Source organism: Juglans regia, chromosome 16 (assembly GCF_001411555.2).
Source record: "Juglans regia cultivar Chandler chromosome 16, Walnut 2.0, whole genome shotgun sequence".
In the NCBI taxonomy this organism is placed as follows: domain Eukaryota; kingdom Viridiplantae; phylum Streptophyta; class Magnoliopsida; order Fagales; family Juglandaceae; genus Juglans; species Juglans regia.
Window position 1 is genome coordinate 13,275,167 of NC_049916.1, and position 27,924 is coordinate 13,303,090.

General features: G+C 37.2%; 1 protein-coding gene and 1 pseudogene across 1 annotated transcript; both read right to left on the reverse strand.

Moving 5' to 3' along the window:
• Positions 1–350: 350 nt before the first annotated feature.
• LOC108998119 lies at positions 351–26,087 on the reverse strand (annotated as a pseudogene).
• A 144-nt stretch (positions 26,088–26,231) lies between these two features.
• LOC108998129 (nicotinamidase 2-like) lies at positions 26,232–27,219 on the reverse strand. Its single transcript, XM_018974577.2, has one exon. The coding sequence runs from the start codon at positions 27,056–27,058 to the stop codon at positions 26,468–26,470; it is 591 nt and encodes a 196-aa protein (XP_018830122.1). The 5' UTR covers positions 27,059–27,219; the 3' UTR covers positions 26,232–26,467.
• Positions 27,220–27,924: the final 705 nt, after the last annotated feature.

Below are 27,924 nucleotides of genomic sequence, written 5' to 3' on the forward strand. Positions count from 1 at the left end.
CATTTATTTATGGAGTTAAGCAAGCACACCAAATACAGAAGAAAATCATAAACACTGCTGATATTTGAATGACTCTTCAACCTCAACTTCAACTTTAGATGGCAGGGCATAGTCCGTGACTCTTGCAAGAAGACTCAAAATATGAAAGGGCAGTTCCAGGAATATTTCAATTTTCAACCAAAAAATCATGGCATGTTCACCAATCTTCCCCCTACTCTCCCGCACAAAAGAAGTCAGAAAAGGATACACATATTTAGATGGTAGGTAACATCAGAGAGAACCTTATTTTTCAGCTGCATCAGGTTGAATTAATATTCATTGATGACAAAAAAACTAGAGTTAGTTAATTCTTACACTGATGTAGAAACGCCGGTTACAGAGCCAAACATGCCATTGAGCAAAACTCCTATTCCCTGAAAATCAAACAAATTTCACAGGTGATGAAGCAGCAAAATATTTAGCTTAGATTGGAAAAAGAATCATAATATGTAAATGAGGCATCATTTAAACATGTCCTACCAGCCAATCAACACCACGGCTAGACTGAAGGTGGCACGGGTGTAGCGCTGCCATATCTTGCTGTTGCAAAAAATATACCAGCAGACTGCAAATATAAGAGGAGCATCGGAAGTGAAAGGTTTTTACTTTTGTATGTCGTATCCATTTCAGAACGATGAAATTTTTTTTGCAGATCCATAAATTCAACACAAAAGCTAATGAGGTGGTCACATGAAATGTTTGCTACGCTTTCAGAAGTAAATTGCAGAGAATGGTGTTATGGAGCAGCTAGCTAATGAACTAGAAACACACGAAATCCCTGTTCAGAAGTAAACCTCATAAAGTGAAACAAAAGAAGCAGCCATCATTGCAAAAGCTTCACTGGCATGAAATGTGGGGCTTCACTACCTCAGCGCAGGACGGTTTTGTAACATCTAGGAAGAGTAACAATACAGTAAGAGCATATATATGAAAAATACAGGAAGAACATATATATGAATTCTGAGGCCCTCCCCGTAGTGAGGACTTGAATCAACTTTCTCAGAGCTGTTCAAGTTCTACTTTAATTTGCTATCAATGCAGTCGATCAGAAATATAAAAACAATCCCTTGTACAGAAATTGTGTTAGTTTGCAAGCTGTTTTCATCACTTCGTTTTTCTTTTCTTTACTTTACTTTTCTTTCTTTTTTGTAGGGCAAGGGGGTTGGAGCTAAGAACAGTTAACCATCAATTCTCTTGTTCCGACAATATCTTCCTCTTGGGTGCATTTAGGCAATGCACGATAACTTTTATTATCAAACGTTAACCTCAGATTACTTATTGATGAAGCTGTTACATCAAATTATGAATGGTGGTTTCAACTTTCAAGAGAAAAATAAAAGAAAGAAAGCAATTGGTCAATATTTCTACGAGCTTGTTTGGAAAATCTCATCAAGGAGCTGCAGTAAAGAGTCCAGCATGATCTGTGCGGCAACTAATCTGAGTTTTTGCAGGTTTGTTCCTATGCACACCACTTGATGTAAGAGATTGTGCATATAACCAGGTAATTCCAACTGAGAAGAGCACTGCAAATCGATCCCATATTGGCCTCTCTCGTTTCAACAACTGGGGAAGATACTGCAAGTACACACAAAGTTGCCAGCTTGATGGATGATCTTTTTTCTCTTCTATTCTATTTTAATATTAGCATGTTATACTCGCAATGAACAGGTCTCTAACGCACAATCTCAGCCCCACCCCCATCTTATGTAGATGATCTCATTAAGCAAAAGATAGTGCGTTGAGAAACAAAAAACAAAATAAAACCTAGCGCAGGTAGGGAGACTTGTATGTCTACCTGTTACAGTCCTGGAAAAATGAGTACACCCAATTGACTGATTATTTTCCTTCATGCACCATTTGATTAATAAATGATGGTCAGTGTCCTCTCGAATATATTCATTCCACTTGAAAAATAGTGTTATTGCAAATAGAACTAGAGAGAGCCTCGCTTATTTTCACAACTCCTCTTAACTCCTCTTATTTTATCATTATAATTTTTTCAAATTCTTACATAGAATAAAATAAACAATTCTACATTTTTAAATCCCAAAAGAAAAATAATATTAAAAAAATATATTCTAATAATATTTTATTCAAATTTTAACTTTAATCTCAACTCATCTCATCTCATCTGCGAAAACAAACGAGACAATATCTCTCTCTAGAATCAAGAGTCATCTAATGGTTTGTCCTAGGCTTCTAATCTTTATTTATTTTTATTTTTTTGGATAAGTGAAGGCTTCTAATCTTACACCATGGTCCTAGAGAAAATTATCTCCTTTGCCAACTGTCAAATATAAAACATCATTCAATAAGATGTGTAACACCCTGCTTAAGTAACCATTAGAAGCATTCTAGATTAGACTTTTAATTTTGAGTCATTACTTACATTAAGATTGATAGTAGATTAACTTTAATCTTGGCACTTAGTACCATTAAGCTAATGATTAGAAAAGTAAGCCCATTAGTGAATTTAGTGAGGCCTTTAGGACTTTAGAGAATTCATGGGCCTAGTCCAAGAGCCCTTAAACCATGAACTCACACACTTGGTCCTTTTAAGCCCACAATGCCCAAAACCATGTTTGGGTTTATTTCAATATTCAACTTGATAGCCCAATACATCATACCGTTGGTTTCCTTAAACTCAAATCATACCCTAAGTACCCAAATTAAGTTTTGAAAGTTGGCTAAGACCATTAACCATCATACTTGAGGTTAGGGAACTTTAAGCTATGCTTTGAAACTTAATTTTGTTTAATCTGAAATTAAATCTTTTAATTTGAATTTTCTTGAATTATTACTTCATTACATCATAATTAGACCTTGCTAATACCCTAACTAAATCTCCCCACAAGTCATTAAGGAAAATGACATATCAAACCCAAACCTTACATCAATCGGCTTTGTGTATTGTATTTTGTATGCTTGGACTGTTTTGCCCTTAGACCCAACATTTTTGTAGTTTTTCTCCAAAGGTAATATGGTCCTTAAACACCTCATGAGACCCCTTCAAACTTAGTTTGAGGCTTGGACGAAATTGGTTACACAAATCAACTCAAATGATCAAACTGAGTGCACATTGGTCTTGTTTGTGTAGCAATTGATTGGATTGGAATTTAACCAACCATCTACCATGGTTGAGCCACCACCCCATGTCACCTCCTTCACCACCTAATCCCCAAGGGGCTCCATGACCATCATGAAAAATTTGACTCAAATTTTCCGACCCAAAACCATCAAAAAATCGAAGCTCAAATCTACCAAGTAGAAACCACTTGAACCCACCAGTTAGCATAAGTGGTTTGCTTGACTTTTTGTCAACTAAACCATGCCTCAAGACCTGGCCACCACTGTAGGACCATTGGATCCACAGCGAGGAAGAAATTGTGGTGGTTTCAGGCCACTATTCCCCCTGCACAAGATGACACAAACTGATGAAGACAATCTGAATTTTCAACAACCACCCTCCATTGCATCATCTGTTTTTGAATTATACCTCCATAATCACTTGGCAACCAACCCTCCACCTTCTACCACCAGAAAAAGCCTTCAAGAATTGATCTTGCACCTGCACAAATAAGTCATGATGATGAGTCAAAAGAATGAGTTAAGACAATGAGCAAAACTATCCAAAGAAAATCATTTTGAACCCGTTAGTCCCATGGTTGGTTTTGTTGGCTTTCTTTCTATTTCTTCTATACCATACTTGACCAGCCCCCATAGAAGTAATGTAGCAACTATATAAAGTGAAATCATGGTGGTTTAGGACACTTTTTTGGTCTGCATAAGATGACACAAGTGATGGAGTGCAAATTTGAAAATTTCAGTTTCTTATACCACCTTCCACCAATCACCTTGGACCAAGGCCAACGTCCCCTCCCTTTGGCTGCCTATAAAAGGCCCCTTCATCCCCTCATTTTCTTCACACCTCAGCTCCAAGTTTTCTCCTAAGTCTTGAGAGCACTTATCCCCCTTAGAGAGCAATAGAGTGAAATCGAGTAGATTTTTTGTGAGTTTTTGAGTGTTCTTGAGCGAAGCTGCCTTGAGTGCTTGGAAGGCCACGAAATTTGTAGGGTTTCTTGCTCTTGATCTTAGTTAGTATTTCAAGTTTTTTTTCCAAGTGTTGGTACTAATTTTGGTTGAGTTTTGAGAAGATTATCAAGCTTAGTTCAAAACCAGGTCATTAAAGGGTGGTTTGAATGATTAAATGATTTTAAGTAAAAATTTAGCTATAGCATGTCTTAAGCATTATTTAATATGATTTATTATTGTTTTAGAATAATTATGGAAGGTTTGATTTTTGATTGAAAGCATGTCATGATAGGTTTTAAATCTATCTTGTTTTGATCATCAATTATAAATCGATTTTGAATAAATTAGACATTTAGGATATCTTAGCCATGATTAAGTGTCGGAATGAACTTGATTACCCAATAATTAGCCTTTATTATGTCATTAAAGATGTTAGTGATCATTTGTAATTAAAGAAAATCTCTTATGCATGCATTCATAGGGATCAATAGTTGAAACACACTTAGGCATCAACTAGAGTGCATGCCACGGGTTGGGACTGTTTGGGTAAGTTCCACTTTGATTTTTGAAAATCCAAGGGCATCTATGATTTTAGAATGCCAAAATATGAAGTCTATCAATTTTGGTTAAATTTGGAGCTCGTTTGTAATTAGTGAAATTTAGGGCCATAACGACAATTTTTTAGAGCCTAGGGGTGTTTTTGTAAATATCTATTTTTGAAACCTTTAATTTTGAACCACAACCATAGAAGTATTAATCATAACTTAGTACGCACTTGATTTCAACTGCTACGACATTTTTTCGATTACTCAGGAAGTTTGTAAGTTAGCCTCTAACTTACACCTTGACAGACTATTTATGATTTTTTGTTAAATATCTCATTCATGTTCAATTATCACTTTGTGCTTAAAATATTGTGTTATAGATACATTGAGTGTATATATACATGACATGTAATATTTCTACCATTTTAGCATATTGCATCTATAAATGTCATTATCACATGAAAAATTTGATATCTATGCACATGTCATGAAACACATTTTTCAAGTTAGCATGAAAATAATTTTTGTCACGACCCCAAAGGTTAGGATGGGGAATTATCCTAGTGTAACTCTTATGTCTACTCTGGAGTGTTTAAGAATGGAGATGTAACCCTTGCATTGACAAAGAACAGTCAACGGGATTCAAATGGGTTCTTTTTAAAGAACGCAGGAGCAAAGTCAAATTTTATGACATCTAATGCTAGTGGGTGTATATGTTATGATGATGTTATGTTATATTACCAATGCATTAAAAAAGAGTCTGCAGACAACGTAGTTTCAACGTGAGTTGTACTACGATCACTGACAGGTACTCACAATGCACATTGGAAACTATGACGATATCACATGTTATGATTAATTTAGGAATTGCTAAAAATGATGAAATGTTATGATGAAAATATTATTTTTTGACAATTAAAGTAAAAATATTCTTTGAATGAAAATATGTGTCTCCCTTGTTTTGAAAACGTTAAGGAATTTGGCTGGGAGACACACGCACATTTTTCTACATTTCATATTTATCATTCTTCATGCATAATTTATTTTTGTGCAATTTGGTTGTTAACTTACTAAGATTTCATATAAATCTCACACCTTGTGAACCCATTATCACTACACTTGAAATTATAAAAGTTGTGTCAGGATACGAGAAGAGCGGATTAGATGGAGCACTGGACTGACTGATTGAGGAGGAGCCTGACCTCGAGAGGAGACTAGATTTGATTATCATGTTTATAGTCTTAGTCCTTCATGCTCTAGAACGCGTGAAGTGATTAATTTAACTTTAAAGACTTTAATATGTAGTTGTATTAAGTTACGCTGTGATTTGACTTTGAGCTTATGATGATCAGTAATGCATTGGGATGTTTTAGTTATTCTGGCATAAGTTCTGTTTTCACCCTTCTATCCACTGTAGTTATTGCATACTACTAGTTACATACTAGGATGCATTGCATGTTAACTATCACGAATGGGGGTATGTAGCCTTGTGTTATATGTCCCAGCACTCTAAGTCTCTGTTTCATCCCAAACGGAGGTTAGGAGCATCACAAGATGTGATACTAGTTGCCTGTTTTCCAAGATCAACAGAAGATGAAGTTCAGAGTACATACAAAACCTCGCTACTTACCAGTGAAATGAAAACCATAATAACAATCAACCCCGGAAGCCAACTTCAACATATTTTGCCATGAAGGGACCTAAAGTTGAACGATTGTTTCCTTTGCATTTTTCTATTCCTACTGTTATTTCTTTCGCTTGTAACACTGTAAACAATAAGGGTGAAGTATGGCACATACGGTTGGGTCATCCTAACTCAGTTGTTTTATCTCATTTAGTAAACTTTGGTTTGTTGGGCAATAAAGACCAATTTTCATCTCATCTTTCCATTGATTGTTCCACATGCAAATTAGGTAAAAGTAAGTCTCTTCATTTCCCTCTCATGGTAGTCATGTTGAACGGTGTTTTGATTTGATTCATAGTGATGTGTGGAAACTTTCTCCAGTTATTTCACATGCGAATTATAAATACTTTGTTACTTTCATTGATGATTATACCAAGCATACCTGAATTTATTTTCTATGTTCTAAATCCAAGGTTTTCTCTGTGTTTCAACAATTCATTGCCAATGTAGAAACTCAATTTTCTTCAAGGATCAAGACTTTAAGGTCTGATTCAGGTGGCGAATATATGTCTTGTAAGTTTCACGATTTTCTCCAACAAAAATACATTATTTCTCAATGCTCTTGTCCTTATACACCTTAGCAAATTGGTGTTGCTAAACGTAAAAATAAACATTTGTTGGATGTTGTTCATACGTTATTGCTTCAATCCTCTGTTCTGCCTAAATTCTGGTTTGAAGCCTTGTCTACGACAGTTTATTTAATTAATAGATTGCCTTCCAGTGTCTTGAATTTTGATACTCCTTACTTTTGTCTTTATCATCAGCATCCTCGTTATCTTGATATGCATACTTTGGTTGTGTTTGTTTTGTTCATTTGTCATCCCATGAACGTCATAAATTATCTACTCAATCTGTTCCTAATCGGTATGGTTTTTCACATACCTCTCTCCATTTTATTTTGTCTTCCATTCCCATTCCGTCAAGTTATTTTGAGGTTGTTAAACATGAATGTTGGCATGAGGGGATGTCTGAAAAACTTCAGGCTCTTCAAGATAACTACACATGGGATGTTGTTCCTTGTCCTACTACTGTTAAAGCCATCGGTTGCAAATGGGTTTACTCGATTAAGCTACAATGTAAGATAACAAGCATAGCAAATTAAAATTTGCAAGCAAAATAAAGAAAAAAGTGTTTTGATAGTAATTATCAACATTGAGACTTTTTGTTTTTGATAAGTAATTATCAACATTAAGACTTAAAGGCAAAGTGAAGGATTTAGAACTATTTACCAAAGGGAAACCGAGATGATAAAGCCCAAACCCCGTAAAAGTTACATACGGAACAACAGAAAGGGGACTAAGGAACCCAAACCAGCAATTAGAGAAAGATCACAAAATAGCTAGCATAACTTGAATACAAACCAATTCACAAACCCTGCCATTCATGAAACTTTCAGTTATCTATAATTTACCTTACTGCATTCCTCCAAATGCCTAAAAATCCCATAACCATCTGGAAACATGCAATAATAATCAGAGCACCTTGTATTCCTTTCATAGTCTCTATGAACCTCTGAAAAATCACTCGTAAGGCAGACAATAAGTCCAGCATAATGTCAGACTACTCAATAGGAATAAAAATTACAAAAAAAGTAACAGAGAGAAAGTTTCAAGCATAGGTATAAAGATTAATTAACCTCATGAGGATCTGTGAATACATTATATCTCCTGGCTAGTACAATTGAATTTGTGGGTATATAATATATATATATATATATATGAATATATGAACCCACAACCACAGATAGGAGCTGAGTCCCAAACAAAGACTACAAGAGTGTGTTCAATCCTGAAACAAAAAGCAAGGTTTGAACGGATCACCCTTGCCTTCTCAATCTATGATGACAAAAGTACCTCACTTAGAATAAAAATAATCAAGGAAATAAACAACATTAAAGAAAATGTAGCTTAATCCTTGCATCACCACCACCCATTTGAGGAACGATCATGCTGGGAATCAAAGTGGTAATGCCCAGAGTCAAAAGATAATGCTGGAAACCCAACACAACAGCTTCCACTACATTATGATAAAAATACAAGTCCTCCCGGCCCCTCATCCAAGTTGTGACTTAAATTATCACAAAATTATGCTTAAGAATATACATATTGACAATTTTATGGTAAATCCAGATTGATATCAGGATCAGTAGAACTATTATATCAATAAAGACGGAAACAACAAAAGAATAATAGGTAAAACTCCAATGATAGTTTTTTTTTTTTATTTTAAACAAAGGCCGGTAGAGCTTGCTTTATTAAAGCCTCACTAAGGGGGAGGGAACCCAGATACAAGAGACGCTAGCCACAACAGAGAAAAAAACCAAAACATTTTCCTTAAACATCAAACAGACCCTTGCAAAGCAAGGAGACCCAGTTTATCAACCTTCAAAATCCCTTTGAGCATATGATCAGGAACGTCACTGAATTGTAACCATTTCCCAGCTAGTCTTGCAAAAGCCATACATGCTAAATAATCTGCCCTTGCATTGCATTCCCTGAACATGTGGCCAACCACAACCTGCATACTCGAAATAGTTACTCCAAGGATAGTTACTTTGCCGTTTTCTAACTGAAAAGAAACGTAAGAAAAGATCTTAAACTTAGTAGTTTTTATACTCTCTCTCTCTCTCATTCTCTCATTCTCTCTCTCTCTCTCTCTCTCTCTTCTCTCTCCTCTTTATGTTCAGACATCAAAGCATGGCTTTAAAAAGGCTCAGACAGATTATTGGGTGCTCAGTTGGGATGAGATTTCTCATCCCAATTCTTTAACTAGATGAGATGCACTTTCCAAACAATCACTTCAAGATTTCTCAGAAATCTCCCCCATTTCCCAAAACATCTCAACATTGTTCATAGACAAGACCCATTGCGCATAACATGCAGCGTCTGTCCTCCTCCCACATTACTCCCCCCAGTGTGAGCAAGTCACATTATCCTTCCTCCACAGCACACTTGCATTGTCCCCCAAACAAACCCATCCTCCTCCATTACTAAAGGCTCAAGCTAGCACACTTCCTCCACAGAAATGTCAGATCTGCGAACCCGTTCGAAACATATCTAAAATCCTCAAACCCAAAATCATTCGCCATTTCAGAAATCCACTTGGAAAGACACAGGTCGTTAAACAAAGAACCCTCATTTATCGACCGGTGCCTTTTCAACCCTTCGGTGTCCAGTGGCCTACGTAGATCTAACGTTTCTCACGGCATCCGGTGAGAGTACTCACCACTAAGCTCATCTTGATCGTTTGAGGTAAGCAACTTCACAGCCCCTACTTTCCCTTTGCCCCATGCTGCCGTGCGAATCTCTGAACATTTTTATGTCAATCAAGCAAGCTATTGTTGACCCTGACCAAGCCGAATCTTGAACCTAGTTGTTCTATGCAGTGAATTTACATTGACCTGACCTCTGCTGTGCAAAATCAGACCTCGCTTTGGCAGCAATAGTTGCATAGGAAAACCGCTCGGTTGTCTCTTATAGAATAGAGGACAATGGTGTATAAAAGAGCAGTAGTTGATAGAGAGGAAGACATCCGTATGAAGCAAATCAACCCTCGCATCGTTATCCACAAATCTGCCCAATGTTGCCTCCACAACTGCACCACCACAGGTCTGAAGACTCGGTCGTACCAGGTGAGTATCGAGAAGCCCCCCTATTTTTTTATTGTTTTTTTAAGGGCTACTTCTTGATTCCTCGGTCTTTCTTGTAGCATTACTACTTGAGGCGTGCTTCGACTTCATCCTCTCTCGATAGGTATCTTCTCTTCTGCCATATACACAATAACTTATAGCATAAATTTTGGCTGAGACATTATTAATACCACTAGCTACATTTCCGTGAGTTTAATGTTAGGAAATCAGTTTCTCAAAGGTTCAATTTTTTTTTTAAAAAAAAAAGTCAAAGTAAATCTATTAATTATCATCTTTAATATTTTTACATTATTTCATGCATGAGATAGACTGTTTACATTATTTCCATGCATGAGCTTGACTGTTCACTGTGTTGGGGGTTAAGGAATATACCAATACTTAGCACAACATCTTCCCATGCATGAGCTGAAGTGTTTGTCATTATACTGCTCAAATACTGTTTTGGAGTTATTTTTCTTGGTGGTGAGTCTCTTCTTGAGTTGTAGAAACCTGGTGCTAAGTCTATTAAGATGTTATTTGCTGCTACTAGTTTTTTTTTTTAAAATAAAGGAGGGCGGAACCTCTGAATACTATATAGAACCCCTCACTTTTGACGGAGGAAAACCTTTAAACACCATTCAAAAAGTATAAAAAAACTATCTTTTTCCTGCCTACCATTTCCAAGCCTATACAGAATTCCAAAAAACTTGCCATCTAACTATACAATGCCTATCACTTTCTTCTAATGTAAGCTGTACCCAGTATATCCAATCTCACTAAGCCTCTCATCAACCTTGGGAGCTGCAGCCATTCCAAGCAGGTTAAGGACTCGCCCAAAGCCCCTCGCCTCGCCAGTGAGTCTGCCACTTGGTTTCCCTCTCTGTATTGGTGTGCTATGGAGAAATCAAAATCCTGTAATAGACTCTGTACTTGATCCCAGTAGTCTCAAAGGTGCCATACCGTGCATTTGTTGGTGAGGATCCAGTTTACTACGACTGCTGAATCACACTCTATGTCTATAGACATGTGTCCATGAAGCTTACAGAGTTTTAGGCCTTCTAACACCCCCCTTAGCTCAGCTTCTGTGCTTGAACATGAACCAAAAAACTTTGAGAATCCAAACACTATGTGACCCCTCTCATCCGGTAGAATTCCCCCCCCCCTCCCGCGTGACCTGTATTACTTAGGCTGCTTCCGTCCGAGTTGAGCTTCAAACGACCATACTTCGGTTTCTTCCATCTAATCACTTGCACTTTTCTTTTTTTTGTTTGGTATTCGGATCTCCATTTTTCTCAACAATATTTCTTCCCAGCTGTTTGATGAGTGGCATCTGTTTATTCTGGCAGCAATGGAGCCTACCCAGAATTTTATAGCACCCCATACCTCCATTGGACTTTCGGTTCTCCCCTCCATTCTAGCTGCACACCTTCTACTCCATAGTCTCTAGACTATAATGCAAGGAATTAAGCCCAGTAAGAATCCCAACTGAGATTTGCGGGAGGCCCTATTAAACCAAAGTTGAACTCTCTCTTTCCAGCTTTGTTGGGCGAGATAAGGCACTCCCACCTCAGCCGATACCTTCCTCCACACAGCTGCTGCAAAGTCCCCTTTGCCGAGGACATGTTCTAAATCTTCACATTTTCTTTCCTTGCAACTGTTGCAGCCCGATGCGAGAGATATCCCTATTTTACAAATTTGTTCATCAACGCCTAAACAATTAAACACTGCCCTCCACATGCATATTGTTATCTTTCTCGGTAGAAACTTATGCCATACCCATTTGGCCCATTCAAATAACGGCCTCTTCACTCTCACAACCTCCCATGCCGACTTTGTGGAAAAAGTCGCACTCCGCGCAGGTAGCCAAATCAGAATATCCTTATTATCATTAAGAATTCCTATCAATTCTAATACTTCCCTAGCTGCTACTGGTTATTGCTTATCTGTTTTGGAGTTATTTTGTACTGGTGCTGAGTCTAGTTTGGAGTTGTTTCTGGTGGTCCTGAGTGTGTTTAGACTATTGTTTGGTGCTGGTGCTCGTGTTAAGTAGATGAGACTGCTACTGGTTATTGCTGTGTCAGTTTTGGAGTTATTTTGTGCTGGTGTTGAGTCTTGTTTTGGAGTTGTTTCTAGTGGTGCTGGTGCTGGTGCTGGTGTTGTTGCGTTATAGATGTTGGTGCTGGTGTTGACTCACTCATGGAGTTGTTTCTGGTGGTGGTGAGTCTGTTTAGATGGTTTGTTTGGTGCTGCTGCTGTTGCGTTATAGATGTTGCTGGTACTGCTTATTAGAACTGTCTATATTAAAATGTAATGTTTCGGATGTTGCTGTCTGTGTTGAGTCACTGTATTAGATGTTGTTATCTGGTTGTTGTAGATGTACTTTTAGATTCTATCTTATATTGCGTACAACTATATATTGTCATGATTCTTTTGTTCTTAGTTTGTTTTAGGCAAAATCTTTTATGTTAAGTATTGGCAAACTAATAGCAGACTTCACACTTTGTCCACGATTTTGGTCTTGGGGTATGTTTAATGAAATGTTTCTATCTAAAGAATGGAGGTTTGTCAGTAGTGTTGGTAGTTGCCTTTCTATCTAGGGTTCCCCTCAAAGCGAAATGATAAGCATTGGATTTGAGATTGTGCCAGTAGTTTTAGGTGTTGATGGTGATCAATCCTTCTAGTTCAAAATATGATCAATGTGTCATAAAAGATTAAAATGCACCAAATGCATTTTTTTTTTTGTCTTTTTCTCAAAAAAATTACATTTTTTTTTCCACACTGATTTTTAATAAACCAACTTTTGTTTGCCTGTGGAATGCAGTGATTTTTGTATTACATTTTAACTGTTTGTATTAAAATGTAATGTTTCGAGTATATGTAATGTTTCGGACACACATGATTTTTCCCACTCAAAGATTAAACTCCAAATGCAATGAAAGAATGTAATGTTTGGATCAACTCGTGGGTTATACCGTACAAACTATTTGGTCTAATTATAATTTTGTTGCATATGTGCTGCAAAAGAACAATTTTTTTCCTTTGCATTTTGTGGAAATATATTTTTAAAACTAATATTGAGTCATTTTTCCATAATTTGTCTAAACTTGTTTCTTTACCTATTACAAGACAAAAGCTCCCCAGTAGTCTACCGACATAATTTTTTCAATGCTATATTATTTATTTGAAGATCTATGTTCAAATAGATCTTTGATGATATACTCATGGTCTGGAGGAGATAGACCTATTGAAATATGTTTTATTGAAAAGTGGTTTTGTTTGCAAGATAGTATTTAGGGGAAAGGAATTCAGAGAGCATCCGGCCTCTATTGGCAATCAAATTTGTTTTTTCTTGCAACTTCTAGTAAGATAATTTAGAAGCATAATTTATAAAATTATTTATTTGATCCTGTATTTTCATATTTGTTCAGGCCTTGTTAATATTTTTTTGATTTTTATTTTCCATATTCAGAATGGACCATGAGAGTAGCTCTGCAGAAACCCCATCAATTGGGACCAACAGCGAGATGGACGATTCTTGCTCAACTATGCCTGATAACAGCGAGGCGGACGAGTTTATGATGACATATCCTTTTAGTGGAGATGAAGCGGCAATGCAGGAGGTTAACCTTAGTTATGTGATGCACTTAACATCTGAATTATGGGCATGTCAGGTTCCAATGCCCCACCACAATATAGGTCTACGGGGGGATCAATATATTCAAGTGGTGTTGAACAAAAACCCGACGAGTTGCAAAGAGATGTTTCGAATGGAAGTGTCCGCATTCCAGTATGTATGCAACCTACTACGGGGGTCATTAATTATGAACCAGACAGAGAGGGTGTCAGTAGAGGAATCAGTAGGCATGTTTTCCCTTCTCGTTGGCCATGCACAAGGTCAACGCATCATAGGGGACCGATTCCAACATTCTAGTGAAACTATTAACCGACATATAAAGATGGTCATGCGATTGCTACATGAGCTAGGTCGGACTGTGATTAGGCCGACACACAATCATGGGGTCCATCCTTACATTGCGGGTAACCGTCACAATTATCCATAGTTTAAGGTAATTAATTTCCTGGATGCATAAATGCTTATTTCATGGTGATTAACCATCTTCAATACTGGGATGTGTTTTCTGATATATGTGATTGTAGAAATGTCTTGGTGCATTGGACGACACAATGATTTCAGCTGTTGCACCACCTCGTCTTTCAAACGCATATAGAAATCGTTATAATTGGATTGCACAAAATGTCTTATGCTTATGTGACTTTGATATGAAGTTCACGTTTGTGTATACTAGATGGGAGGGCACAGCCCATGATGCACAAGTTTTTCAGGATGCCTTGAGTCGAGCTCGGAATGGATTTCCAAGGCCAAATCCAAGTACGTGATATGTAAATTGGTATTGGAAGTGAGTGGCAAAAAAATCCTTGATGAATTTTCTGCCATTCATTCCAGGGACATTTCTAAGACAAGCTGTAACTCAGTATATTTTCATGTTATGTAGGATTTATTATCTTATCGATTCCACATTTCCTTGCATTGAGAAGTTTATGCCGCCATATCCACGAGAGAGGTATCATTGATCTGATCGTTATGGTGCCCGTTAGTTTCAAGGTTATAAAGATTATTTTAACTTTCGTCATTCATCGTTGCACAATGTTATCGAGTGCACATTCGCAATGTTGAAAAACCGGTTTCAGATATTGGAAGCAATGCCTCGATATAGCCCAAACAAGCAAGGGATGATCGTGACCACATGTTGTACACTGCACAAACTGATTAAAACGGTGATGCCGAATGATGAGTTCATTCAACATACATTGAGGCTTCAATTCAATGGAGAAAATATGCATGGGGGAGAGGACGTGAGCTCGACGAAAGAAGTGGTAGACATATCCCATGAGTCAGCCAGAGTTATGGCTGCACAGAGAGATTGGATTGGGATTCCTATGTGGGAGAACCGGAATGGGGGATGAATGTGTATTGCATATTTTCTTATTCTTGCTAATTGCATGATCAATTTAAGTGGCTTGTCTTGATTCCAAGTATATGATCAGATTATTTTAAAAAAATTTAAGAACCCCCATTTAATAATGGTATTGTCTATCATTTTTTTGTAAACATATTTGGTTGTTTGCTTTAGTTATGAACCTAATATAAAAGGGAGCACATCACAAGTAAAATATAGAGCATGGGCGGAATTAAAGAAGCTTGGAGTTTCCAACAAATACACTACCAATAGACAACAAAAGAAGTCATTATAAAATAATACAAGAGTCCGACCCAATGAAGAGTACACTACCAAAGTGGACAAGTTTTGACATTAATGTAGCATTAAACGGTTTACATTATCATTAACTTTGAAAAATTTTAAATAAACTAGTAAGGCAATAAATAAAACCCAAGACCCAATCAAGACATATTTGTACTTGTTCTTCATAGCTTGGAATCTTTGATGTTCTATTCTTGCACATTCATCTGCGATCCTTTCATTCTGCTAACTCTAACGTGCGCTTACAACAATTCGGTTGATTCCATGCATGATCAAGCCATTCAAAAAATTCACACTGCTTTTGAGCCTTATAATTTCTACAGTTAAAAAACCTCCGGCCAAAACTGTTGGGCTTTGCAGACATCCGCAGTTTGGAGGGAATGCCACAAAAACAAAGTAGTCTTCGTCCTTAGATCATTTCATCTTTTGGCCTTGTAGGGTGAGTAGTAGATATGGTCACTCCGCTACTACTTTCCATATTTCTTGCAAACAAAGTACAAAAGGCAGTAAACAAACACCCCCTACTTTGCACAACAATTTCAAATAACATAGGCAGCACTAGTAAAAAATAACATGAGTTCTTTGCAAGCAGCTTTGTTGCATTTTCTTATCACAACAAGTACTTCAACAATCTGTCCAACACAAGCTTCCTTCCAGGGACCGAAATGATAAATTTGTGTCCAAACTGCCCAAACTATCTGGTGGAACAATATTTCCCTCAATGTATGCGAGTAGTCATAACAAAATGCATTGACAAATGAACTGCCAGTAAAGTCATTCGGCATCATATATGTATGAATTCACAGGTTTGGAACAAGTGCTCATTTTCATGGTTTTTGGGACAATTTTTATTAGGACACAAGCATCTTCACAAGCAACAGAAGATAATCTTTCTAACCAAAAGTAAAAGCAGCACATGCCAAAGAAATAAGGGTGGTGCTTTAGAAATCAACACAAAATAATTCCTACCAGCGTTGTTATGTGTACATTGAACCAGGGAGGTGATGAAATGGAGATGGAAAGACCCAGAAAATTAGTGGACGTAGAGGAAAAAAATCATTAAAACATCAACAACAAAGAAGATCCACAAAATTCAAGAAAATGATATTCACCAACCTGGGAACTTCATGAACACACAAATATGAAACGAGAGGATAGAAATCTAATAATCTTTTAGGAAATCAATTATTTTTATCGAAGCAAAAAATCTTCAAATCGAAAAAATCATTCAAAATCATTTCATCGACCAAGCAATTTCAAATGAAATCCATTGTTTGAAGGGATAATTTTTATCAGAGGACACAAATCTTGAAAATCGTCATCGATAATAACCTATTGACCAGAAAATGTTTGTTCGAAGACAGGGAAAGTGGAAATGAAGTGGTCCAAAGCAGAAATTAAAACCCTAAACTCGAACTGCTAATTTGAATAAACCAATCCCCCGCAGAGACGTAACTTACCCACGGTTCAGATGCGCAGGAGCAGTGGTCATCGAGAAACTCTGCTTCGAAGGTTCCTCGGTTCGTCGTGTCGGTGCTGCCGGATGAAGCTGCTGCTGAGGGAGGAGGTGCGTGATCTGGGGTGAAAATGGAACTATATAAAGGTGAAAGAGCAAGGCAATGGAGACATAGGCCTCAGGAGGATGAAACGGTGGGACCCACGAGTATTATCTCAAGATAATTTCAGAAATCTCAACTCACTTTACATCCAAACATATCTAAATGGGACCCACAAACTTTCTCTAAAACCATTTCAAAAATTTCAACTAATTTCGTTTTAATACTATTCACAAAAATCTCATCTCATCTCAACTCACAAACCTGCCTTAATCTCAATTTGGATTGAGAGTTACGATTTGTTTGGAGAGTGAGATGAGATGATAATTTTATGAATAGTAGTAGATAGTTTGTGAATAGCAGTAAAATAGTTTGAGTTAATTATTTTTTAGATTTTGAGAAATGAGAGAGAAAATGTTAAATAAAAAATATTATAAAGTTAAAATATTATAATAATATAGTTTTATAATATTATTTTTATTTAGAGATTTAAAAAAGTTGAAATTTTTTTCTATTTTTTATTGGAAAGTTTGAAAAAGTTGTAATGATTAATTTGAAAATTTTATATTTGAATTATGTTTGGAAATAAGATGGGATGAGACGAAATGAGATCGGATGAGAATTTTGTGTCTCATCTAACGCCCCAAACCTACCGTCTTGTTTGTTTTCGAGATAAGATGAGATGAGTTGAGATAAAAGCTGAAAGTTGAATAAGATATTATTAGAATATATTTTTTTAATATGATTTTTGTTTTGAGATTTGAAAGTTTTGAATTGTTTATTTTATTTTGTTTGAGAATTTGAGAAAATTATAATGATTATTTGAGATGAGATGAGAATGGATATGAAAACAAACGATACCTAACTGAGAGTTTTTTTTTTTTTTTTTCCTAATCAAGCATATTATATAGAAATAAGTAAAATACAAAAGTTTAAGGTTGATCATTTCTACTATCAATATACAAGAAACAACTAGGGATTTTATCTAAGGGTAAGCTTCTAAAAACATGATTGGTAGCTGCCCATTGCGCTATTGAGTGCACATCAATTTTGCGATCAACGAATTTTAGCAAATTTCCATCATTGTTGATGATGAGAAATACGTTGAATGTCATCAGTAATAGTTGAGATGATCCAAAAGGGAGTAGAGGCTGGGCTTTTAATGGTTGTAAAGACCAATTGGGCATCCCCTTCTATTATCGCTAGATTTTGAGAACTAGCCATATTGGAAGCTAACAGTGCAACTTTAGCTTCTGCAACTAGAGGAATTGTGGTTTGTAGCTTTTCTGTTTTTATTTCTAGTATGTCTCCCATGTGGTTCCTTCGAATGGCTGATGTTACTGAGAATTGATCATGTATTATTGTAACGAAGGAGAAGCTTTGATAGTTTGAGGATGGGGTGTTCCATTCTTCTTCTTTGTTGTGTTGTCTTAGCTTTTCTTTCCAAGCTTCCATATAATCTTCATAGATGTGGTTTAGCTAGATCTTTGCCTCTTCCAGTGACAAGGAGGTATGATTGTGAATAATGTCGTTTCGCGTTCTCCAAATAAAATCTAGCATTATAACTGTAAACAATTGAAAATGATGTTTTTCCTCATTACGTAGCCCCAATTCCTTTTCCGGGTGAATGATCATTCTAATCCAATCCAAAATTGTATCAATTGGCAAGCTTGTGAGGTTTAGGGGCCAACTGCTCTATTGCCACATGATTCTGTTAATAGGACATTCTACAAAGAGATGCAGCAGAGTTTCTTTCTCTTGATTGCAGAGTGGGCATTCTTCAGATTCTTGATGATGAAGATTTCACCAAACCGTGATGTAGTGGGAAGGTTATTCCAAATCAGTAATTTATGACAATCATGGATTTTGAGGCTCGACATTGGCTTTTTTTTTTTTTTATCAAAGAGTGAGAAATCACCTGTCCAATAGTGATCCCCACTCAATTTTATTAATAAGCCCTCACTTGTGGGGGAGGAATACCGTGGTAACAAACATATGTACTCGGGCTTTACAATAATAAGAAAGACTAATTAAGCCCCAAGCACCAGACACCAACTCAAAACTCAAACAAAAAAACTAATAAGTGAACAAAACCAAAATAAAACACTAAAGGAATATTATGAAAATAAGAGAACTGACACTCAATCCTAAATACAACCACACTACCTGAGATAAGCCAATCCACATGAATCAGTTCTAAGAATACCACTTAATAGATGAGGAACATCCGTCTACCCTAACCACTCATGAGAGACCCCATTACTACCCAATCGAGCCAAAAAATCTGCAGCCTTATTACCTTCCCTATAAATATGCTTAATAGAGAAATTCATCTCTGCCAACATATTCATAATATCTTCCCAAAAATCCTCTAAGTACTAGAGAGTACATCTTCTGTCCTAAACCCAATTAACAACCAAAAGCGAGTCCATTTCAATATTTATATTATTAAGCCCCAATCTTTTACAATGTTCAATCCCTCTTCTCAAGGCAATAACTTCCGCAAGATTATTACTACCACTCCCAATGGATTCAGCAAATGCAAAAACCATCTTCCCAAACTCATTTCTTACTACTCCTCCGGCACCCAAAATACCAGGATTATTAATACTACTTCCGTCCACATTCAGTTTAAACCAATCTTTCTTCGGCCTCTCCCATCTTACTGCCATTGAAACTCCTCTTTTTTAAAAATTAATAGAAAGATTCAAAGACTTCAATATCTGTACATCCTTTTCCACAAGCCGGAAATCCTTGTAAATCTTAATACCCACCTAATTAATCCAATACTTTATCAATCTCCATAAAACCTGAACCTTCTCCTTCCTACCTTCCATTCGCGCTGTACATCGCCATTTCCATAAATTCTATGTGATGATGACAGGAATAACTCCCATTAGAATACCTAACTGAGAGGACTTCGATGCTCTTCGGAACCAGGCCTCAACAGTTGCCCTCCAAGACCGGTTCGGGACAAACGGAATACCCAAAATATTAGAACTAAACTTCCATATAGCCTTAGCAATATTACCACTATATAACACATGATTAATATCCTCAATGGCACCGTCCCGACAACATTCACATTTCGAGACTAAAGGCACACCAATTCTCCTTATACGATCATCCACTGCAAGGCATGAGTTTAAGGCCTTCCACATAAGCACATAAAACTTCTTAGGTAAAGCTGAATTCTAAATCCAATCCGACCATTGACAATTAGGATTACGAATCCGAACAAAAGACCAGGCAGTTCTGGTCGTGAAAGACCCATCCGAATTTTCCAACCAAATAAGCTGATCCTTACCATTCCTCCTACTACTAACTTCATTGACTATATCCTCCATTTTCTCAGGCCCTACTAGCTGCTCAAGTTGCTCCATATCCCAATTGTTATTAATCATACAATCTTTCACCTTCAATTCCAGATCACCCACCATCTGATACTGCTCCATTAGAGGTCCAGAATTTAGCCAACTGTCTCTCCAGAACGACACGTTCCCCTCCCTAATCTTCCACCTGGAACGTGAAAGTACAACAGGAATTTCTTTTACAATTGCTTTCCAAAACCTAGTGCCTCTAGATGGATTAAGCTCAAGCGGATGCTGACCATGCAAGTATTTAGCACAAAAAAATCTTTTCCATAAAGAATCTGAACTTAACAAATTCCAGGCAAATTTAAGATGCAATGATCTTTGCACATCAACAAAACTTTCAAACCAACCCCTCCTTCATCAACAGGTTTGCATAATCTGTCCCATTTAATCCATTTCCTCTTGGGACTCCCATTAAATGAGCCCCAAAAAAAAGTACTAAATAATTTATTAAACTGAAGCAACACTAATTTCGGAACCTGCATCACAGATAACAAGTGAATTGGCATACTCGACAACACATGCTTTAATAAAATGACTCTCGCCCCTGTGGAGAGAAAACTCACCTTCCAACCTTCAATCTTCTTTCGAATTTTTTGAATAACATCCTGAAAATGAATTAACTTCAATCTACTAGAAACAATAGGCACCCCTAAGTACTTGACCGGGAACACCCCTTCCGTGAACTGTGTATTCAATAAAAGGTGTCTACGTCTAACAGAATTAATTATTTTAGAAAAAAAGATAGAAGACTTGGCGCTATTTACCTGTTGACCAGACCACTCAGCATAAATACGAAGAACTTCAACAATTTCCGAAACTGAAGACCTCCCTCCATTTGCAAAAATTACCATGTCATCAGCATATAAAAGATGAGAAATAACAGGACCATGTCTAGGATGAGAAAAACTTTTAATTCTCCCCAATTCAAATTTCTTTTTTAACAGCCGAGAGAGAACTTCTTCTACCAAAATGAACAAGTAAGGAGATAGAGGATCTCCTTGACGGAGACCACGTCCACCCTTGAAAAAACCTTTGGCGACACCATTCATAACCACAGAATACCAAGGCGTAGTAACACATTGAACTAACAAATGACAAACCTTCGGGGAAAACCCAAAAGCTTTCAAAATATGACTTAAAAAACCCCAGTCAATCGTGTCATAAGCTTTTGCAAAATCAATTTTCATCATAATATTACCTCTGCGAATTGGCTTATTTATATCATGAATAAGCTCCTGGGTAAGACTAATATTTTCAAAAATACTTCTACCAGGCAAAAAAGCTCCTTGTTCCATAGAAATAATCCTACTGAAAACTGAAGTAAATCTGTTCACTAAAATTTTAGAACAAATTTTATAGACCACTGAACAAAAACTAATGGGCCTAAAATTCCCAAACGACGTAGGATTCTGAACTTTAGGAATTAAGACAATATAAGAGGCAGAGTAAAACCTTGGTAAGACAGCCCCGCCAAAGAAATCACTAACAGCTTCTAATAAATCTTGATACACCAAGGACCAACAATGCTGAAAAAAACCCGAGCCAAATCCATCCGGCCCCGGACTACTATCCACCGGAATAGAAAAAAGTGCATCTTTTACTTCCCCAACCGACGGAATACTACCAAAAAATTGATTTTCCTCCTCTGAAACTTCCTCAGAAATTAACCCAACCAGATCTGGCAAAGAACTGGTTGCTTTAGCTTTGAGGAAATCCTCAAAATAAACACACGCAGCCTCATGGATATCTTCAGGCGAGTTAATCACTCTGCCATCAGAGAGCTTCATTTCTACCACCATATTATGTTTGTTATTCTGCAAAGCTTTAAATAAAACAGTCGAAACCTCACCCTGCGATACCCACTTTTGTTTGACTTGTTGAGCAATACGAGACTCTTCCCTTTTTAACTAGACATCAAGCTCAACCTTGTTCGCTAAAACGTCAGCTTCTACATCCTCTGAGTAACATTCTTGAAGTCTTAATTCACCTTCCTCCACTTTAGCTTCTAACTCTTTAATATGCTTTCCTGTCCAGCCAAACACTTCCTTGTTCCAAGATTTAAGAACCAATTTTAACCTCTTCAATTTAGCAGCTAGCTTCCACAAACCCGTACCATTAACCTCCACCTGCCAAGAACTAGAAACACATCTCCAAAACTCATCATGATTAGTCCACACATATTGAAATTTAAAAGATGTGTGATCATACCTAGCAGATGAAACCAAGTGACCCAATACCATAGGGGAGTGATCTGAAGTCCTCCTAGGAAGATATTGAATTCTACCCGACGGATAAAGATCCTTAAACTTGGAATTACATAAAGCTCTATCCAGTCTAGCCCATGAACGCGCCATTCCTAATCGTCCGTTGCACCAAGAAAAGCCATTACCTGAAAAAGGCATCTCAACAAGTCTGCCATCATCAATAAAGGAACAAAAATCCTCCATTGCAATAAGCATCCTAGGATTTCCCCCTCTTCTTTCATTATCATTACAAATGACATTAAAATCCTCAATAATCACATGAGGAAACTGTAAATTATTAACACCAAGTAAATTAGACCACAAAGGCCTCCGATCTAAAAACCGACACTTTGCATAAACCGAAGAGATCAATAAGCTAGAGTTAATAAGCAAAGTAAGGTGCTAATCCGAAACACCCATAACCTCCACCTTCAAACCAGCCATCCAAAAACACCAAAGCTTACCTTCTTGATTTGCATTAGAAAGACACTCATCAAATTCTAGAAACGTCTTCCAAGAACTCAACTGAGAATCATCCCTAAACGGTTCTGCAATAAAAAGAATAATAGGATGCAGCTCTCGTACAAGCCCCCTCAATCGTTTCCTCGAGGTACCAAGGCCTCGGATGTTCCAAAACAACAATTTATTAATCAAGGATTCTGCTTAGAGGGCTTGCTAGGAACCCTATAGGACCTACATAACAAACGCTTACTAGGAGACTTCCTAACTACTAAATCAGAATCCGAAAAATCATCTTTTTGTTTACCTGGGTGGGGATACTTACCTTCATCCTCTGATTTGGACTCCATCTGCAAATCTGTCTGAACTATCTGCACCTCTCCTTCTGCTACTGGGATATTCCCGCTTGATACCACTTCAATTCTGGACTCTAGCTGCACAGCATCCTCCGCTACAGATGATGTCTCGATGAGTTCCACCCTTCTGGGTTCTAATTGGCCACCAACTACAGCATCGTCTTTCTGCACTGCAACTTCCACTACTGGTAATGTCTCAATGAATTCCACCCTTCTGGGTTCTAGTTGGCCACCAACTCTAGCAGACAGATCATGAGTTATTATTGGTAAGACCAACTCCTCCACTGGTAAAGTCCCGCTGGCCTCTCCACAGATCAACCTCTGCTCGGGGGCCTCCATTTCTTCGATAACACTCTCAGACACCAACTTCGACTTCCCTACATCCTTGCCACCATCCAAGACCGGCACCTCAATCTCAACATCTTCCAATGCCAAAACAGGGGACTCTGAGGTTTTCCCCGAATGATCTGTAGTAATCTTCGCATCATCTTCTTTATCTTTTGGCACCCAGATTGTACTTGACTTAATAACCTTCAAGCTCTTGCTGCTCTTTCCTTCTTTCTTGTTTGCCTTACACATCTTTACGTTATGCCCTTGCACCTTGCACACGGAACAAAATGCAGGCAATGTTTCATACTCAATTTCTTGGAAAATGCTTGTAGGATGTCTCGGTGTCCCAATCCAAATGGAATGAATTAGCTCATGATCGATATTCATCAGAACACACACCCTTGCACCATCGGTACGAGTTGCACAGCGTGTCGCATTATCTCTCCTTAAAAAGATTCAAATCGGTGCAACAATATTCCGCAAGAACGCTTCTTGATAAAGATTCGGAGGTAGTCCGGGCAACATGATCCAAACTGGAACCAATGATGGTTCCTCATCTTCAGTAAAATCTGTAGACCATTGAAAGGGTCTATAAGCAACCCCTTCAATATCACAGCTTTCACGGGACAATGATTTCAAGAAATCATCTTCATCTGAAAATCTCACAAAGACATTCCAAGCCTTCCGCATAGCTGAAACGACTGGCTGTTTCGTTAGTCCCCATCTGCTGTGAATGAACCCTCTGATGCGATCCAAAGATGGTCTTTGCCTTAAGAATTTTAAAACCATAGAGAACCGAAAAGGAACTGCCGAACGATCCAACTCCTCCTTAGTAAATTGCACAAAGAACTCACCTTCAACACATTTTGGTGGCCTGAATGGTATCGAGACCTCAGGGAGGGCCTGAGGAACCTGGGAAACCAATTCCGCAAATGTGCATGTCTTTGCATGCGACGGGGGGCTGGCAGCCCCCGGTACCATCCATGCACGTAAGAAACTGACTAGTTCTAGAACGAAACTCCAAAATCAAGACACTAGAACTTGAAGTTCTTGGAGCATTCTTGCAGTTCTTTGAGGCTCCACATTGACTTGAAGAGTGACATTGAGATATTTTTCTGCACTGGTTCTTGGGCAATTATTGATGCTTGATGAGCTGTTTTAACCGAATATTTTTCATTGTGGTTTAGTGCCGTGACAACTTTATCCTGCTCATGTGCTCTTGCTGAGAGTTGAATTTTTTGTATTTCTGATATACTTTCCTGATCCAAGAGGTTTTTGCATTTTTGGAACATCCCAAATCCGAAAATTATTTTTTATGAGACTCGAAACTGTAAGAGTAGAATAGTTTGAGGCCATACCTTGGATCGGCTTTGGTTTGAAATTTACTAGTGAAGGGACCCTCGAATCAGACCAAATATTTACTGATTGTCCACTAAAAATCTGGAAGCAGCGCCTTCTTTTGAGTAAGTCTTTTGTTTTAAGTATTCCCTTCCACATACTAGAATCAGATGTCTTCTATAATGTCTCTCGGAAGGATGTGTCCTTTAGATATTTAGCAGTTAGGATTGAGTGCCACAGCCCATTTCTAGGTCCACTTATTTCCCAACTAGTTTTTGCTAGCATTGTTTGATTCATCTTTTCCATCACTCTGATGCTGAGGCTTCCATCTTTTTTTGGTTAGGATGGACTTCTAGGATTTTAATGTCAAATTATGAATTTTGTCTTTTGGGAAGCCCCACCAGAAATTTTTGAAGATCGAGAGTTTTGCAAACTGATTTTGGTAGCTTGAATCAACTCATGTGATATGTGGGTATTGTACTTACTACTAATCTGATTAACATGGTTCTCCCTGCCTCAGCTACTAGCTTTGATTTCCAACCTCTAATTTTTTCTCCACTTTGCTCAAGATTTCAATGTAGTTTTCTTTTTTGTTTTTGTTGAAAGAGGTGGGTAAGCCCAAATATTTCATTCTAGTCGATAATGCTTTGTAAGGCAGCCAGAGATTGGTGTTTTGGTAGCTGAGCTTGTATTTCTTGTAATAAATATGAAAGATTTGTTCAGATTTATCTTTTGTCCTGACCATATTTGGTATTTTATTAGGCACTCCAATATATTTTGAGCATTTTTTTCTATGGTCTTTGCAAAGATAATTGTGTCATTTGCAAAAAATAAGTGTGACACTGTTGGATTGTTTCTCCTAATTTGAACCCCTCCCAACTTTTTTTGAGCTTCAACCTTTAACAAGATTCTAGATAAAGCTTCTACGACCAGTATGAAGAGAAAATGCGACATAGGTCTCCTTGCTTAATTCATTTTTGTGATTTGAAGAAACGTCTTGGTGAACCATTAATAAGAATGGAGAATGACATTATTGTTATGCACTCATTTATCAAATTTATCTATTTTTTATTGAATCTCATATTTTTCCTCATTACAAAGAGGAAATCCATTCCACCGATACTGAATGTTGGGTAGCTGTTTCTTCACTTGGTGTGGTTGCACCTCCTCAAGTCCTTTGTTGCCACCTCCCCTATTGTTGTCACCATCTTGGGTCATGTCTCTATAAAGAAAAATGATAATTATACTTATGAGTTACAAACGACGTATAATTATTTTTTAAAAAATAAATAAATATAAAATTTACATAAAAAATAATATTTTTTTAATAATATACTTTATATTTAAAATGACTGCATGACATACACTTTTCGGCTGTATATAACTTCATTCCATGCAAAAGATATACGTACAATGGAGTTATTAGCGAGGGAGGCATACAAATCCTAATATTAACTTTGTTCTACACTCCTTCCACGAGACTCGGAAACAAACAAACAAAATATAGAGACGATACAAAGGGTACATTCAATACCAGAAAGGAAAGCAACAGATGGACAAATAGAGAAAAGAGAAGAGAGATGGAGTTTTAATTTATTTCATTGATTCCCAAGAAATCCCTCCCGAAGCCGTTCGCAGTCGACCAAGTAAGCGAAGCCATAGGCCATGTTCTTCAACGTGGCCTGGTGCAGCTCCTTGTCGGACGTGGCTGTCGCGTCCGTGGAGAAGAAAACTCTGAAACCTCTAATGAATGCCTCACGCGCCGTCGTCTCGCAGCACAGGTTGGTCATCACCCCCGTCACGATCACCTCCCCCACGCCCCTCTCCCACAGCAGCCCATCCAGGTTCGTGTCCCGGAAAGCGCTGTAGGTGTTCTTCTCGACCACCACGTCGCCGGGCCTCCGGTCCAGCTCCTCCATGAGCTCCGCCTCCAACGTCCCGTCGATGATGAGGTCTCCGTTCCGCCACTCCTCGAGCATGCCGTGGTCTTCGGAGGAATTGTGGGAGTGGCGCGTGAAGTAGACGGGGATCGAGGCGCGGCGGCAGAGGTGGATTGTGGAGAGGAGGTTAGGGAGTATAGGTTGGGCCATAGCAGAGAAGTAGTTCTGGACGTCGATGACAAGGAGGGCTGAAATCTTGGGGTCTGGGTTTCTCCTTCTGATCTCATATTTCTGGTACGAGGTAGCCATTGATGCGTGGGATGAGGAATAGAAGCTGTTAAAGTTTTTTTGAATCTGGTTCTTGAGATTTTAGGTAAAAAAGGGAAGCGATGTAAAGGACAAGGACCGAAGGACAGGGAAAGCAGGGTCCGTTCATGTAACAAGCAGCAAAGAAGAGTCTAGAGTTTGTAATTTTGCTGTGATAGAATTTCGAAATTTTTATTCTTCAGCCTGTTTTTTAACACTCCGGCCACACCCCACTTTAACAGTACGAAATTGGCTGCCACCACATTCGTTGAAATAATCAAAGTAAAATTTATGTTTAGATGTTAAAGTGAATTAAATTGAGATGATAAAATATTAAAATATTATTTATTATTATTATTATTATTTTAAAATTTAAAAAAATTAAATTATTTATTATATTTTATATTAAAATTTGAAAAAAATTATAATGATGAATTGAGATGAGTTTGGGATTCAAACTTTCCAAATTTAATGAATTTGGTTCTTACTATTCTATTAATATCAAATTTTTATATTTGATTATTTATTTATTTATTATATAATAATAAAATAATATAAGATAAATTTAATTTTAGTTATTTCATTCACATCAAATTTTTACATTGAATTGTTTATTTATTTATTATATAATAATAAAATAATATTAATTTAATTTTTTTAATTATTAATTTTTTTAATTTTATCATATTTTATCATTCTACCTATTATATATTAATTGGTTAAGTAATGATATACACACAATACATTGTACAATATATTGCACAACAATATTATAAAATGAGAATATTTTTATAAAATGATATTATTTTTGTAAGATGTTTTACAAAAATACCACTTATTTAAAATATAATTATGTAAAGTATTGTAAA

Excerpts from the sequence above, each read along its gene's own strand:
- LOC108998129 (XM_018974577.2), bottom strand. The coding sequence starts at position 27,058 with ATGGCTACCTCGTACCAGAAATATGAGATCAGAAGGAGAAACCCAGAC.